The 18,164-nt window shown below is 37.8% G+C and overlaps 1 protein-coding gene across 1 annotated transcript in view; it reads left to right on the top strand.

Moving 5' to 3' along the window:
* Positions 1-18,164, top strand: part of LOC124777768 (diacylglycerol kinase eta) — a 583,415-nt gene that overhangs the window by 546,617 nt on the left and 18,634 nt on the right. The window contains exons 22-24 of the mRNA XM_047253274.1: positions 3,118-3,235; positions 4,136-4,231; positions 9,309-9,434. Of these exons, the coding sequence (XP_047109230.1) occupies positions 3,118-3,235; positions 4,136-4,231; positions 9,309-9,434 (340 nt within the window). The remainder of the gene's footprint in view (positions 1-3,117; positions 3,236-4,135; positions 4,232-9,308; positions 9,435-18,164) is intronic.

Raw genomic sequence — 18,164 nt, 5'->3', positions numbered from 1 at the left:
AGGAATGGACTAAGTCAGGCAGGGTTCAACATTGGTCTTTGGTGGAGTCTGATTGGTAGGATTAGTGGCAAAAAGTGTTTCCAGTATAGGGGTTGGGAGAAGGGAAGAAGATCTTTAACAAGTGCAGCATGATTGAGTTTGGGAGTGGGGCAAACATATCCTGGATTTTCCATTGTTTGAAAAGGATAGATTGCTGCTCACCGTAAACATGATACATTGAGTTGTGACAAGCACAATGAATAGACAATTACACACTGACCTTTTGGCCAAAATCTTCTTAAGAAAGGACAGGAAAACACACATACGTTCACACAAGCAGGCACACCTCATGAGCACATGACTGCTATCTCTGACCGCTCTGGTCAGACTGTCATCTTTACAGTGATTAGTAATCTACCCTTTTCTCAATTGTCAGTAAGAGTATTAGGCACAGCTGATAACTGAACACCTTGCAGAAGCCTCTTTAACCACCTTGGGATTCCTACACTTGCATTCCAATGCATTTACTCCCTAACATCATTTGTGTTTAATAATAAGAGTGAATTTAGAATGGACTGTGAAATTCAAAACCACAGTGCTAGATGAGAAAATAAATTCTATTTAGACTATATGACCCTAACTGGAGTTGAGAATTGTTGTGTCGATTGGTGTAAACACCTTGGATGAACATTCTAGAACATATCAAACACTACTGGGGGATTAAAACATTAATTTCTTTACTTATAATATATTCGATATAAAGCATACATAATTTTGTATCCTACAGTCTCTCTTTCTGTTCCACTAGGCCTGTGTACCAGTACTCATGAGCAGTCATAGTTTAAAATTTCTTATTACACTGTCATCCAGATGCTTGGTGTGATTGGAGAGTATTCTAATGATAATCTGTGGACAATCTGGGATAATTTTAGATGAAGCACTGAGTGCAACAGCGTAAAAAGACACGTGGACAAATCACAGTTACAGGCAGTGAGGTTATGTGAAAATGGCATCCTCTTGTGGTGTGTATAGTCCCGCCTAACAATATCTGGCAAGCCCTCTCTAGCAGGGACTCATGGCAGCTAATTTAAACATTTTTTCTGTGGAGATGAGAGTGGTGAACTGATTGCAGTTTATAAAGACACAGTTGGTACCATAAGAATTGCAAAAAAGTAGTTGTCAAGCAGAAAACTGAAAATCGCCAGATATTCAAAAACAAAGTAAAAAAATTACACTTATACCAATCCTTCTATAATGTATCTGGTTAATATTAATGTTCATATTATACAGAAGTTGCCTGCAGTGACTGCTTGTGCCTATTAGTGCATAGCATGACTTGCTACAGATCATTGAAAGCTCTCCTTCATTGTGAGGTTTGCAGAGCATGCTGTGTGAAGGAATGAGTGATGAATGACTTTACCCAAATGGTCCCATATTCTTAGTGTGAATACATTAATAACCTTTGTGAATGACAGTTTGTTATCTGTTGCTTGAATGTGTTTCACAGATATTATCAGTAGGTTTCATGATTAATGATATACAGGAAGGTGACTTTTCTCGTGTATCTGCTGCAGTTTTTACAGTGATGTGCAACTTTTGTCTAACAGCTAACAGGTTACAACTGCTGTTTCAATAGAATATGTATGTGAACATGGTTATATTCTTAACTACTATTACTGAAGCACATTTGTGACTTTCTTTGTTAATTTAGCAGCTGTTTCTATCCATGGCACCTGCTGTGGTTGAGATGTAGTCCATTCCCTCAAATATTGAACACTATTGTGTTATGGTAATTAATCTGATATATTGTGATGATCTTGCATTGTAGTTGTCAACCAGATAATACAGAATCCAGTATTTAGTTGCAAATATAAATACTTGTAATATATACACATGAAGGACTTATATCACAACTCAGTAAAGCAACACTGATACCAAACAACTTGTATTGCTTAAATTTTTTTTCTGACCAAGCACATTTATTCAAAGTCTGTGTTTTCTGAAATGTGTTATAGAAGTAAACTATGTCTGAAGAGATATTGTTTTATTTTTAAGACATCTTTAATTGTAACAAATTGATTTATGTAATTCCGAAAGTTTATCTCTGTGTGTGTGTGAGTGTGTGTGTGTGTGTGTGTGTGAGTGTGTGTGTGGTGTGTGTGTGTCTGGCAGACCAAGATTTCTGTTGAATCAAAGGAAAATTTAATTTAAAAAACTAATCAGCTATGACAGAATTGCTGGCTACTACTTACATCATGAGATGAAATGTATAGCACTGCCAATATTTATAAAAGTTCAGCATACACACTGCTTAGCTTTTGGAACTAATAGCTCATCCTTTGGGGAGGAGAAAGGTATAAGTTAGATAAGGTTAAAAAGGAAGGACAAGGTATTGAGACCCCATAATGGGAGGGACCCACCTGTTTCCTCCCATCCTCACTACAAGTAAGGGTTTCTCTTGTCCTAGGGTCAGAGTATCCTATCCTTCCTTTTAAGCTTCTCTTATATATTTCTCTTCTCTTCCAGAAGTAGGGACTATTAGGACCAAGAGCTAGGTAGTTTGCCCCTTTTACAAAGACACTTGGTCCTTTTTATTCATGTGTGCCATAAGAGGTTCTCCTACCTACTTTATTTATCACGAAGTCATGCTGTTGGGGAAATTTGCAGAAACTTAATGGAAGTGCATTTTTGTTTTGAAGACTTTCATAAATTAGTTGTGCAACTAACCTCAAAGATGATGAGAACCACTTCTTGTGGATGGACTTGATCCAGTATGCCCCACAGTGAAACATTTTATAGCACAGTTGAGCTTATCACCATATGCTATGACTGGGGTCTAGTAGTTATTATTACTGCCTCTAGATTGCAAGTTCCTGGGTTCAATTCCTGGCCAGGCCAGAGATTTTCTTCACTTGGAAAGTATATGGTTGCATTGTTCAAAACATTTCATCTCATATTTTCACAAGGATGCACAAGTTGCTGAAGTGGTATCAGGTAGAAAGACTTTCACCAGGTGGCCAAACAACTCCAGACAACTCCCTGCCAATAATGCCATATGATAATTTTGTTTACCATACGTTATATTGTAAATAACAGTGTTTTTTTAAAAAAACTAAGAGATAACAAAATCTGTTTCAGGTATGTAAAACTGGTAGCAATCAGTCACCCCATGATAGAACCAGAGCTCTATCAACTTGCTGTACAAGCGTCTACACATCTTGAGAAAGTGCATCCTGGTGGTAAAATTGTTGAAGGAGTAAGTTTCATATCTTTTATCTCAATTCGTTTTATTTATGTAAACTGGAGCTATTTCTATCACAATTTATCCTTGTATTTGGTCATTCACCAGTCATGACTGGGTAGATTGTGTCAGTCACAGCATCAATCTTACAACTTCTAATATGCACACAATGAAAAAAGTATACATTAATAGTAACATATGAGTACATGATTTCCAAAGACCTGATTTTTATCCAAGTAGCATAATCATTGACACTGTTTGGATTTACTTTAATATGCTAATTATTTTTCCACATGATATCACTACAAAACAAGTATCCTTGAATAAATGTGTATTGCCTCATTTATTACAAGGATAGCTCATTCTTAAGTTGACATGTAGCAGTTATTTTTAACATACATCCAAATTGCCAAAATTATGAACTGTTACTAATTTGTGAGCAAGTAGTCATTTTCTTTAGCAATTGTATTGCAGAATGCTGCCTCTAATGGATAATAAGAGTGCAAAACTATGATAAGAAAAACACAAATAGTCATTTTTATGATATACAATAAGAAACTTTAGACATTTACTGTTGTTATGAATATCTCCTCCATCAATAATCTACATTAGAGATAAATTTAGCAGTTTAGTCTGCACTGAGCCCCCATGTTCCCCATTGTTGTAAACTAACAATTAATTCAAAAGTATTAGTACAAATAAGCAACAATTTAACCCTGAAATCGAAAACTTAATTTTGCATTTAAGAACTGTTTTGTGTGCTTAACATACAAAATCCTGTACTTTCACCAAACATTTATTTGCCCACTGCTAGTTTTCTGTTTCACACTAATATCTAATAATTGTAATTTTGGTTATGAAAATAGTGTGTGAACACTGACAGAACAGTTACAGTTATTATTATTTATGTTACAGCCAAATCTACGACCTCAAGTCACAGAGCTGGTTTCAAGTGCACGTCAGTTGTATGAGGAAGCTTGCAGTCTGTTGCGTGATAAAGCTCAGACATTGGTAAATCAAAAGTTAGATTTGTCTTTGTTTAGACATTATTTTTTATCACTGCATAAAATCAGGAAAATCAATGAAACGTGTTTCAAGTTACAGTAAAATTTCAATTAATACAATATACAGTAGAACTGAGACTGCACTATGTTTATTTGGATACTTCATTATTTCATGCAAAATTAAAATACCTTCTCTTCTAATAAAAACATCAATGTGTATTCAAAATCTGGACATGCAATAATTGTAATTCATTGTGAATGTGCCTGAATGTTAAAATTCTGAATGTTAAAATTGGTGATGGTGCCTGCAGATGTCAGAAACATTGCTTAATGGAGTAGTGTAAGGTAGGCTGAAACTGGATGATCGTTTACACTTAAATGAAGCTTTCTTACAGATTATCAGTAAACTGCAATGCACCTTCCCTGAAATGTGTGGGCAGCTTCAAAAAGATCTTATTTATTTTGGATTTGAAATGATAGCCAAGTAATTAATAAACAGTCCCTAAGAAATCACAAAACAGTTAAAATGTAGTGCACACTTGATAATTTGTTACAAAAATGGATTAATATTGCAATATATAATAGTTGTGATAAATTCTAATTTATAAATTGTTTAATCAAGTAAACAGACTCCAAAATTTTATATACCGAGAAACTGTACTTTTAATCAAAGTTACTGTTGTGCCAACCAACAGCTAAACATAGTAAAAAGGTTATGAATAATTTAGGGAAGTGATACCATGTAGGCAGAAAATGACTTACAATTGTGTCCAGCTTTAAAAGGAGAACCATGTTCATTTAGCAACTGGACCGGTTGTCAACACAAAATCAAATAGAGATAACACCAAAGTAGGTCTAAAAATGAATAATTAAATAGGAATGCAGTTAAACTATTATGGACAACATAGGGAATGGATCACCATAGCTCAGATAAACACAAAATTATGAGCCACCCCAGTAGTACAAGTAGATATACCTACTGTCTTCATAGATGATGAGATTTTAAAGAAAATATATGATAAGATACAAGAAATTATTCAGTACATTAATGGAGACAAAAATTTAATTTTGATGGGGTGCTGGAAATAGTAAAGAAAGGAAGAGAAGGCAGAATGGTAGGAGAATATAGACTGCAGACAAAGAATATAATAAGACATCACATGATACACATTTAACATTTGGTTTAAGAATAATGAAAGAATGTTGTATAAGTGGAAGAGATCTGAAGACACCAGAAGGTTTCAGATGGGCTATATACATTTAGAAATGCAATTTTACGCTGTAAAACATTGTCAGGTGTGGACTCTGATGATACTTTACTAGGTATGAAATGTTGTATTAGAACGTTTCTTAAATCAGTCAACAGATCATCGAACTTTCCATTCACTCAGTGGCCACACTGGCAGCAAAACTGAGGATAGTAGAGTGGAAACGGAAATGATTATTCTGTTTTTCTGTTTTCCAAAATTGTTTCATTGAGGGAGATCAGACTTTGGTTCCTCCTTTTAAGTGTCACATGAAGATCACAGATCAAAATGAAAGATACTAGAGATACTGAGATAAGTGTCCATGAGATATAACTGTGGAATAATGCAGAGGTCAGTTCCATTTTAAAGAAGGGCCATACAACTAATATACACAACCACGGTCTATATCACAGATGTCAGTCTGCTACAGAAATTTGGAATATATGTACACTTACATATTATCATCTCTCTGGAGACTGAAAATCTTCTCTTTAGGAATCAACATCCACTAACAACATTCTTACAAAACTCAATTCACTCTGGTCATGTACAAGAACAAAAAGATACTGTAGTAGATACTGATACCCAAGTTTATGGTGTGTTCATTGACTTTTGGAAGCTGTTTGATACTCTTCCACACTATGAGCTAATGAACAAAGTATGAGCATATGGAATCATCAGATCAGGTTTTTAATTGGATTGAAGAGTTCCTAGCAAACAGGACCACAACATATCATCCTTAAGGGAGAGAAATCTTCAGATGTAAAAGCACCTTCAAGCATTTTCCGAGAGAGTGTTGTTCACTTGGTGCAGGAATTGGTAGTCGACCCTCAAAATAAACAAATATGACATATTGCGCATAAACAGGTGGAAAGACCCATTTTTGTTTGATTACACAATTACCTAAGAGTTGCTGGAAATAGTAAAATCCGTTAAATATCTGGGAGCTTGTGTACAAAGAAATCTGAAGTGGAATGACCTCATAAAGCTAATTTTAAGGTAGCCAGAGTCTTGACTGACAAGATTTTTGTATTTTTTTTATACTTGTGCTATGTGAAGTTTAGAATTGAGATATGAAGCAGCCAAAGCAGATTGATGCAACTCTCAAAAATTTGCAGGAAATTGACTGTAATGTTTTCTGATCATCTTTAATACCCTAAAGCTTTTTTTTTTTTTTTTTAATGTGCTGCATGGCTCTGTTGTAGAATACTCACTTATCATGGAGGTAGCCTGGGTGCAATTCCCAGCTGTGGTAGATTTTTAAACAAAGGTGCATGTTTCATCAGTGTTTCCATGAAGTGTAAAATATATAAGGAATAAAAAATAATAATTTGTAATTTTTTTCTAATTTAAGCAAGCCTTATTAATAATCTTTTATAAGACATAGGTTGTTAAGAATTTATATCTGGAATGGAAGCTAAAACCAGCAATTACCAGTCTTGAGGGCTACTGATTATTTTCCATCTTGTGCATCACATAAACACTAGTAGAGCAGGTGCCTTCGTTTAAAAAATTTCATCAGCTAGTAATTGAAATGAGGATCCCTACATGGCAGGCAAGCATTCTACCACAGAGCCATGCTAGTGGTCAAAAATAATTGTCCTTACTTTAGGGTGTTGAAGACACTTAGAAAACATCAAAAATGATTTACTGGAGAATTTTAGAGGTTTGCATTGAATTGCTTTGACTGAATGATTGTTAAGTTCTGAACTTCACATACCATAAATATAAAAAATTACAAAAATCCAATTGCTATGTGGTCTCTTCTTCATTGGGAGAATTCTCAAAGGACTGGACTCTACCCATGAAGGAGATAGCATGCAAAACTCGCATTGAACCGATACTTGATTTATTGCCTCTCCTACCTACCAGATAGCATTGATGGAGGATATAGAGAAGATGCAAAGAAGAACAGCATGTTTTGTCAGTGGTTCAATTAGTAAGTGCAAACACAATGCAGAGGTGCTCATTCAACTCCAGTGGCAGATGAAATGTTGTTCATCATGGTGTGTTTTACTGCTAAAATTATTAGATTGTACATTCCTGGATGACTCAGGCAATGTATTACTTCCTCCTGCATCTGTCTTGCAATGAAACCTTGAAGGTTAAATGGAAGTTTACCAACAGCTGTGCTTCCCATGCACCTTTCACAATTGGAACAGGAAGAGGAAGAAGTCATTATGGTACATGAAGTACCCTGCAGCACACACACTCTAACATGTCTTGAGGAGTGTAGGTGTAGGTTATATCCCAAACTTCATCATTCTGAGACTGCATTCTAATGGAGGTGATACATTTTCACATGACAAACAACATTACAATAGGGATTAAGGAGTCCAGCTCAGTGCAGTCTGGAACCCTCCAAATGGAAAGAGCAAGAGAAGGATTTCAGACAGTAACTTCATCACAGCGTAGTGAGGATGCAAGTAGCAATCAGTCTTGGTTCACGTCCCAGCTACAGCAATCCCCAGCAGCATCACCGATGGTCCTGTGCACACAGAAAAAGTCACCCCTTGGTTTCCAGTTGGTGCCTCTTTAACATGTTATAATCATCTATCTGGAAACATTTCTGTCACACATGTGCAACTTATGGATGTGCTCTTCATAAGAAGACCCCTAAGGGACTTGCACTAGCTACTTGCCAGCAGGAACCATGGGAAGATTTCTAAATGTCATGGACCTTACAGTAGAAACATATATATTTCTGTAATACATCTTCCTTGAAATAACATCAGTCAGCTGCAGTGATATAGTATGTGTCACTATTACTATACATTTATGGGGAAGAAAAGCCATTCAGCCTAAAATTTTAAGCTCATTTGACAGTAGCAGAACAAATACTAAAGACATTAGTAAGTGAAATGTGGGGTAATAATGTTAAACAAACATCAGATAACACAAATCAACCAAAATGCATAAGACATAATGCAATTTCATTAACAGGAGTGTCAAGGATTTGAAAACTGCAAATGCTCTTATGTCAGTAAAGGAATTTGAGAACTTCTATGGAACATCTTCATTTAGGCCTTTTACATACCTAGCTGGGTTATATTTTCAACAAAACTAAAAGATAGAGAACGTTGTAGCATAATTCTTCACTTTGAAGTACAGTGTTCACTGTAATGATACATGCTGGCAGATAAAAATGATGTTTTTTGTTTTTGTCCGGATTTCAACCTGATCTCTTGCCTTTTAAAGGCTTCTGTGGAGTTTGGAACAGTAGGAAAAACTGTTCTATTTGGGAAGATCATTAGTCTCAAAAGTCACTTATGAGGCTTAGTGCCTTTTAAAGGCTTCTGTGGAGTTTGGAACAGTAGGAAAAACTGGTCTATTTGGGAAGATCATTAGTCTCAAAAGTCACTTATGAGATTTGGTGTAGTATTTTCAGTGTTGCTGCATAGTGGAAGACAAAAATTTTTTTCTTAAAATGACTGACTTTATAGTTAAACTATTCTCCACTCTACACTTCCTTCCCGGAGTACAAGTCCAACAAGACATGCAGGAGATGTTCTATTGAGTTCAGAAAAGTAGGAAAGAGTTGCTGGCACACCGAAGTTTCAAGTCAGGCTATGAATAATTTTCAGGTGACTCAATGCAGAAGCCAACAATTTGAGCACCTCACTGACTTTTCATCTTTTAGGAAGGTCCATTGCAGTCTCCATTCAGTTGCAGAGCAAACAATTCATTGTGTTGTTATTCACACCACTTTTTATAACATAGACTGTAATCATAGAAATGAATCACGTAAAAGCAAGTAATTCTATTCGATTTAATGCTGTATCTAGTAAACAGTTTCCATGGCATAATTCACATTACTTACTAAAATAAAATTTTTAGAGAATCCGAGAGGACCTTGAAGGAAAGTTAAGTGCTGCCTTGGGAAGCCTTGAGATGGAGCTGAGGCGCTGTGTTACATATGATAGCGCTGGCCTTGTACATTTCCAACCACTTGTTGATGACCAGGTAAGCCACTTTCCACTTTTTAACGTGTATTCAAATTGCGAGAAGTTAAAAAAGTACAAACAAAATAGTATATATAAAATTTTCAGAGTCTTTCACAATAATGGCAAGTCCCATAAAGTTAAATTTCACAACTATAAATGTAAGTGTGATAAAAATTTAATTTGCTTTCACATTTTTAATGGTACTAGTGCCTTGCCCTGGCTTCGCACATGTCAGTGACTAGACAATTTATCTGACAGAGCGGTAATTTTGTTTACGGGCCACTGTGTATAGCAGTGATTAAAATTCAGAGAAATGTATTATGTAAATGAAGATCATAAATTTCATACATCTTAAAATGATTTAAGCAATGCAGGCCATGAAAGTGTGCATAAGACACAAATGTTACTTGTTCCATATTTAATTGGCATTTGGAGTGACATCTCATGACAGTTATGAAATCTGTGAGCTAACATGCTGACTGGTCTGCCCAACTGCAGTGCTAGTTCGACACGAGCTACGGCCACTCGCTGGCAACTCGACTGCAGTATCAGTATAGTGCAGTCTGCTCAATAGCAGCAGAGCTCAACACAAGATACAGTCACTTGCTGGACACCTGACTCCTGTGTCAGCCTTCTGTAAGCTATATTTTCTGTGTGACCTTTTCCTGGTTTTTGAAACATAACATCACTACAAAGTGCCATCTGCCATGAAATATTGGTATGAAGCACCCTTTGCTATGCTAGATTGGTATGAAGAAACCTCTGCCATGCAACATCAGTACAAAGTAACATTGTCAAAAAAGCATTCTCTGCCACACACAACAGTATGGTGCACCCTTCACCTTACAACATCGTTATGAAGCACACCCTGCCACAAAACATCAGTATGAAGCACCCTCTGCCGTGCAAGATTGGTACGAAGCATGCTATGCAACATCAATCTGCCATGCACAATATTGGTATGAAGGATCCTCCACAATGAAACATCGTAACAAAGAACCATATGTAAGTAACAGTGGTATGAGCACCCTCTATAGTCAATGGAGCACCTCTGTTCTGCCACACAGCATTGGCACGGAGCACCCTCACCACATAACACTGGTGCAAAGCACCCTTCATCATGTAACATTGCTACAAAGCACTCTTTGCCATATGTGGTACATTGGTATAAAGCAGCCTCTGCCAGGTAACCTCAATATGATGCACCCTTTGCCTTGCAACATTGGCACAAAGCACCCTCTGCCATATGACAATAATACATACAGATGATTCCAAGCAGTTCTGGCATTCTCCAGTAGATCCCAATGGCATCGTTTTCACAGAAGCTGGAGACTTTGATTCATCATACTTCAGTCAGTTTGTGCGAAATATTTATAAATTACATCAGGCCTGGCAAAGCTTGGTTCACAGGCATTCCCCTCCTGTGAGTACTTCTCCCCCCACTTGTCTTGTGCGATACTGTCATGGTCCCATCACTGCCACACCGGCCAACTGCAGTGACGACTGTCAATCTTCGCGGGCAATAGACCCTACCTACTTCCTGTATGTAAATGTCATGAGACATAAACTATTAAAAGTTCGATTTGTGTTTCATTATTCCTCACGAACTCTTCAACTTACATTAACAAGATATCTAAATTTTTGTTTAGCTTCACTTAGCTTTATCTTGAAAAATTCTGCAAATCAATTTCAGCTTATGTTGTAGCGAAATGAAGATGATGTTCCAGCCACTCATTGATCACTTCACTATGCTGAGCACATTTAGTGTAATTGCTTGAAAGAAATATGCATTCATAATTTGTGAGTCAGAAAGAAAGAAATAAATAAATAAAATAAAATAAAATAAAATATTTTAAGAGCAAGATCAGTTAGTGTTGGTCACCAATCTTGTGCTTATGACTTCAAAAATTGCAGCATCACTTTCCATTCTGGGTAACATTAATGAATCATTTTGTGAACTGCACACTTCTAATTGAAAATCATTTCCAACACTTAAAAGACTAATTTTCATTGGATTATTAAAGAAAATGATATCCCACACTAGAGATTTAGTATATTTTAAATGACTGTGAAACTCTTGGAGATTTCATCAATAATGGAAGTAAATCTTGAAAATTTTACTTCCTTGTGGTCTTGTTTCAGTTCATAGCACCTCGGGAAATGACAGTCATTTTCCATATTTAGTTGCAATTCAAACAATGCACTTTTACACAAGAATCAGTTAATATCTACAAAGATATCAGAAATAGTGTATTCTGTTCCTTTTCAATTTAAATTCAAACTATTTTGTGTTGGTAACATCTGTTAGAAATGATAATTCTGATAAAAAAGTGAATCCTTCAGTTTACTTTCAAATACCATAGTATCTGATTATATATCTTCTTTGACAAGTTCTTTTCTAAGTAAAAAAAATTGGTGGGGAATTGGGGGGGGGGGGAGGGGGGTTGGCTAAAGATTTTGCTGCACTCAGCCAATGAAGTTGGAGATCAAGAATTATATTTCCATATTTCACAACAGCTTCTTCCAGAAATTGTTTAGATTTTTGTTGAGATAGTAATTGATTTCCATCACATATTATGTTCTTAATTTTTGTAACTTTTTCACTGTGGGCAACATTCAGACCCTTTTCTCACACAGTGATTCCTGAAACATAATGCACTTAAAATTTGAACAATTTATTCAGTTTTTTCTTAATTGACCAATGAAGACATATGCATTACTGGCCATAGCTGGTACACCATTGATACAAATTGCAGGGCATTTTTGAAAACCACATGGTTTGTTAATGACATTAAAAAATATTCAAGCCTGTTTCTCCAAGCAATGGGACTAAAGCAAATATGTTTTCATGTAGTGCAGACAAATAAGCAAACCATAGGTGAGGCTGTAATGAGACCATGTGAGTGGGGCTGGAGGGGAAAGCACTTGCTGGAGGTGAATGGCTCATGAGCCATGCTTTGCCAGGCCTGATTATGTAAACCTACCTTGTGAATCAGCCTGTCTATTAGTGAAAACTGTATCAAAATTCCTATACAGATAAAACCACAGTGTAGGACTTTCTTTTATTTATTTATAGAAGAGCATGACATACCCCTTAAGAAAAGCCAGCGAAACGGTATACGATTTGGAACGTGGAATGTAAGGAGTCTGTACAAGACAGGAGCTGCAATCAGTGTGGTCAAGGAAATTCAGAGGTACGAACTAGACCTAGTTGCACTGCAAGAAATCCGGTGGGACGATGCTGGGAGCATTGATGTTGAAAACTGTACAATTCTGTATGGAGCCTGTGAACGAGGTCATCTGTTAGGCACTGGTTTCTGCGTCAGTAAGACGTTGGCTACTAATGTTTCAGAATTCGTTTCAGGCAACCCAAGAATATCTGTTCTAACACTGGAAGTAAAGCATATTAAGGCAACTTTTGTGAACTGTCATGCTCCCACGGAGGAGAGCGAATGTGAAGTGAAAGACGAGTTCTATGCACAGCTAGAGGCAGTGATGGACGCTATACCAAATGGACACCTGAGAATCCTCCTTGGTGATATGAATGTCAAGGTTGGGAAAGAACAAATATTCCAAGACACAACAGGTAGGCACAGTCTACACAACCTAAGCAATGACAATGGAGTTTGGTTCATCAGCTTCGCTACATCATTAGGGTTGTTCATCTCCAGCACAAACTTCCAGCGGAAAAACATACATAAAGGAACCTGGGTATCACCAGATGGGAGAACTGTAAATCAAATAGACCATGTTGCCATTGATCTCAGAGCCAAGAGATGGATGTTAGACATTAAGACAGCGCAGGGTGCCGAAGGTGGGAGTGATCATTTCCTGGTCAGAGGCCGTTTAAACACACAGTGTAAAGGAAGAACGGGGCCTAAGTTAAAAAGAGTGGAAAGGTACCATGTGGAGAAACTGAAAGATGAGGCAACGAAGACCAGATACCAGTTGCAACTTAGTAACCGCTTTGAAGCACTCAGTGAAGTGGACGTGAATCAGGACCTCGAACTAATGTGGGGAAACATCCAGAGCTCAGTTAGGGATACAGCAATGGAAACACTCATGGGAAACCCAGTGGGCAAGAAGATCTGGTTTGTAAAGGAATGTTCAGATGCCCTGGAAAGGAGAAAGGAAGCCAGGAACAAATGGCTGAAGAGGACAAATCTGGCACACGCCAAAGCACAATTTGAGGAGGTCCAAAAGACTACACAAGCAATCCTGATAAGAGCAAAGAGGAAATACATAAGGAATATCATCACTGAAGCAGAAACAGACTTCAGAGGACAAAAGACGAGGGAAATGTTTCTGAGGGGGAAGTACCTCTGCAAAGGTCACCAGGCCAAGCAGAAATTTGTCAAAGATTCCCGTGATAAGATCCTGATGAATGATAGGGACATAGCTGAGAGATGGAAAGAGTACTTTCGACAGCTGCTAAATTGTGATGAACCCGAACTGCAGTTTGATTTCCAGTACCCAATTACAGCCTATGCAGACTATCCCCCACCTACCCTGGATGAGATAAAAACCAGAATCAGATACCTTAAACAGAATAAGAGTCCAGGTGAAGATGGAATACAGGCTGAAATGATCCTGGCAGGAGGAGAGAAACTTGCAGAAAAAATACACCGACTGATACAGGCAATATGGACCAAAGAAGAACTACCAGGAGAATGGAAAACAGCTCTGATTTGTCCAATACATAAGAAGGGCAACAAACTAAAATGTGACAACTATCGAGGAATCGCCCTGCTTAACGTCTGCTATAAGATCCTGTCCAATTTCCTCATACATGGAATTCAGCCAGTGGCAGAATCGGTGATTGGGGAGTACCAGGGAGGTTTCCGGCCAGGACGGTCAACAGTAGATCACATCTTCAGTGTCCGGCAGCTCACTGAGAAACTGGGTGACTATGGTAAAGATTTGCATATTTTATTCGTTGATTTTAAGAAGGCCTATGATTGCATACATCGCAAGAGCCTGCTCAACTGTTTAAGGGAGTTTAGCATAGCAGAGAAACTCATCAATCTGATAAATATCTGTCTGAATGAAACACATGCAAAGGTCAAGATGGGAAATCGCATAACTAAGGAATTTGAAATTGTGACAGGACTCAGGCAAGGAGATGGGTTGTCCCCTATCGTGTTCAACTTTGCCCTCGAGAAGATCGTACGCGAGACCTTCCAAGAGAACAAAGGGATTTAAATCGAAGGAAAGAGACTGGCATACTTAGCCTATGCAGACGACATCTGTTTACTCTCTAGGTCGGAAGAGGAGTTGGAGCAAATGACCAAAGCACTAAAGGAGGCTGCCAGCAAATTTGGGCTAAACATAAACGAAGCTAAGACAGAGTACCTCATCATGACACATGGTCATTGTCAGACTGCTGATCATCTACAATCACTACTGGTTGTGGACCATTCCTACAAGAGAGTGCAAGAATTCAAATGCCTAGGGACACTTTTCACTGAGAACTCGTCATGTGAAGCAGAGATCAATGCCAGAATACAAACAGGAAACCGATCTTACCATAGCCTAGCACAACTGCTTCGGTCCAAATCTCTCTCCAGACAGTTCAAGATTCGACTGTACAAAACCCTGATCCAGCCTGTTGTTCTATATGGCTGTGAGACATGGAGTATCCGGAAACAGGACATCCATAAGCTCCTTGTTTTTGAGAGAAAAGTGCTTCGGAAGATCTTTGGTCCGGTTCTGGATGCAGATACGGGGGAATGGAGGATCAGACACAACCAAGAGCTTGAGGAACTATACCAGCAGCCCAACATAGCAGGAACTATCAAAGCCAAACGAATGCAGTGAGCCGGCCATGTGGCCTGGATGGAGGATCACAGATGGCCTCAGAAGCTCCTGGATTTCACACCTACAGGAAAGAAACCACCAGGGAGACCCAAGAAGCGTTGGAGGGATGGACTCCATGAAGATTTAAAACAAATGTCAATAGATGTGGATGAATGGTGGATAGCAGCAATGGACAGAATACAGTGGAGGAGGAAACTTGTAGATGCATGCGGTCCACTGGGCCTGATCACGTAGTAGTAGTAGTAGTAGTAGTAGTAGTAGTAGTTCTTCTTCTTCTAGTGGTCCTCACTCCAAATACTACAGTGGTGCAGCTCTTCACATTAGCCTATCCTGAGAAGGTCTTTTCATCTCTGCATAAGTACTGCAGCCTACATCCATTTTTGTATTGTAGTCAAACTGTGGTCTCACTCTACAATTTTTATCCTCTGCACTTCCCTTCATTACCAAATAACCACTCCCTGATATTTCAGGATGTATCGTATCAAATAATCCATTCTTTTGGTCATGTTGTGGGAAAAATCTATTTTCTCCTTGATTTGATGCAGTACTTGGTTATTAGTTACGTGATCTACCCATGTAATCTTCAGCATTCTCTTGCAGCACAGTATTTCAAGATTTTCTATTTTCTTCTTGACTGAATTGTTTGATATCCATGTTTCTCTTGTAAAAAGCTACACTCCAGACAAATGCCTTCAAAAAAGGCTCCATAACATTTAAGTTTATGTTCAGTGTTAACAAAATTTTTGTTTTTCAGAAGAACTCATTGGTTTTGCCTGTTCAGATTTTATCACCTTTTCTTTTAAATTCTGCCCATCATCAATTACTTTGTTTCCCAAACAGCAAAACTTATTTACTATCTTTAGTGTCTCATTTCTAAATATAATTCCCTCAGCATTGCCTGACATAATTTGACTAAACTCCATGAATAACTCAGTTTAATATTATTACTCAAGTTATTGTATGATATTCATTCTAGCATTTAATGATCTTCTACTGCTTTATAAATAGGCTGCACCTGTATTTATTACAACTTATCATGTGTAGTGAACCACTGTAGCTGCGATACAGTTCAGTCAGAAACACAAAATCAATAACAAAATTTATTTATTACATTTTTCCTTTTGCTCATTGAAACAGGAATGACTTTTGCTCTAGCAGATGGAGTAGATTGAGCTTTTCTTTGTTTTTCATTGAACTGCTCTGTAACTGTAATCAGAAGTGATTTCTGTAGCTTCCACCCAATGTCTCTGGAGTTCATTTACTGATGCTCTATATTGAGAACCCATCAATTAGCAACTAAAATTTGGAAAGAGGTTCTTCATTGGGTTTTCCCTCCCTTACACAGAGACCCAGCCTGTAACATAAAAATGGAAAACTAAATTATTAACAAAATGTTTGTACGCAAACCTTCAGTCTACCATAATTTTAGAATGTCTCCACACAAAATCTTTTACAAAAAACCAAAGAAAGTGCACAAGAACAAAAAAATGTGGAAGTAAGTGAAAGATGTACCCAGGGTGTATGCGACCCGGGACAACCGCGAGATTTGGGAAAAACCCGGGAATTTTTTAGAATTCCGGGAATTTCTCATTGTTTTAGTTTGCCATTAAATTTTTGTAACTTTGGCTGGTAAGAAACAATACTTTGAGAAGGAATATTTCTGTATCTCGCTACTGCAGAATAATACTGCACCAATAAAACATGGAGGGGGGGGGGGGGGGGGGGGGAAGAAACAACTTAAGTTGCAAGGGAAATGCACCATATACAAGAACAAAACACAGTGCTCATACAAGCGTCTGCCAACAGCAAAATGTGTCAAAGGCTTTAGGAAGACTATGCAATGTTTCATAACAACAAATTGATTGCTGCCGATGAGCGTGACGTCACAACTGTTTACATTAGATTCGTTTGAGCGGTTGCAAGTGAGCTTATGCGCATGTGCAGTTGAGTCGAATATGAGTAGTACCTTCTCCCACTTCTCGCTACAGGAGTATGGCAGTTAGCTGTATAAGCAGTAGCAGCAAGCAGCCAGATGCTATCTGGAAAAATTTTACTGATGCGCCTAAGCTGCCAGATCCACATGTGCGCAACAGGCCCCAAACTAGGGGGCAGAGACGAACCGGGATATCTGCCCCTGGTGGCAGTTTCGGGGGGGGGGGGGGGGGGGGGGGGGGGTCAAATTCATATTATTCTTCAGAAGCTAGAGAGTATGAATGAAATGTGAAACTATTTCCTAATATCAAACTTTTTGCTTGTAGTAGGCCTAATAGGCATTTGATATTGGTACTTCGTTCGTTATATTCTGTTGTGGTATAAAAATGACCATTTGTGCCAAAACAGTCTTGTTTATTTGGGGTGTGTAACAATTGCTGCAATATTAGGCCAGCCTACTTCGTTTTATCTAGCAGACAGTGACAAAATACACGTAAACAGATCAAGAAACCACACCAGTCTTGGGTACTATTTGTATTAACAGCTTTTCTAGTATTAGACAACAACATTTTGTTTTTTCATGTAGGAAAATGTTGAAGAACTATGATGAGGTAATAGATTGTTTTCCAGAAAGGAAAGTACGCCATATAAAGCTGTGGCAAGATTAGAGAGAAAAAAAATCAAGGACTTAAGGATTAAAGAAATGAGTACCGTCTTGCTTGTCTCATGTCTTTACTCTGTTATGTATCCTATATTTAATTTTATGCCACACAAAACAGCAAGTTATTAGCTAATAGGCAGTAAAGACTGCAAATTATCTGAAGAATTCTTGTTTTGCCGGTTGCAGATAATGCTATCCAGTATTAATTGTAAGTTTTTTTTTTAAAGAGGGGTAGGATGTCAAACTGGCCGACTGGTAGCAGGAGAGGCACCACAGTACATTTTAATTTTCACTGGCCTGAATATAGTTTGATGGCACCCATTACAAAATATTACACAT

This window comes from Schistocerca piceifrons, chromosome 2, assembly GCF_021461385.2.
Source record: "Schistocerca piceifrons isolate TAMUIC-IGC-003096 chromosome 2, iqSchPice1.1, whole genome shotgun sequence".
NCBI classification, from domain to species: Eukaryota; Metazoa; Arthropoda; class Insecta; order Orthoptera; family Acrididae; genus Schistocerca; species Schistocerca piceifrons.
This window is presented reverse-complemented; position numbering and strand designations above follow the sequence as displayed.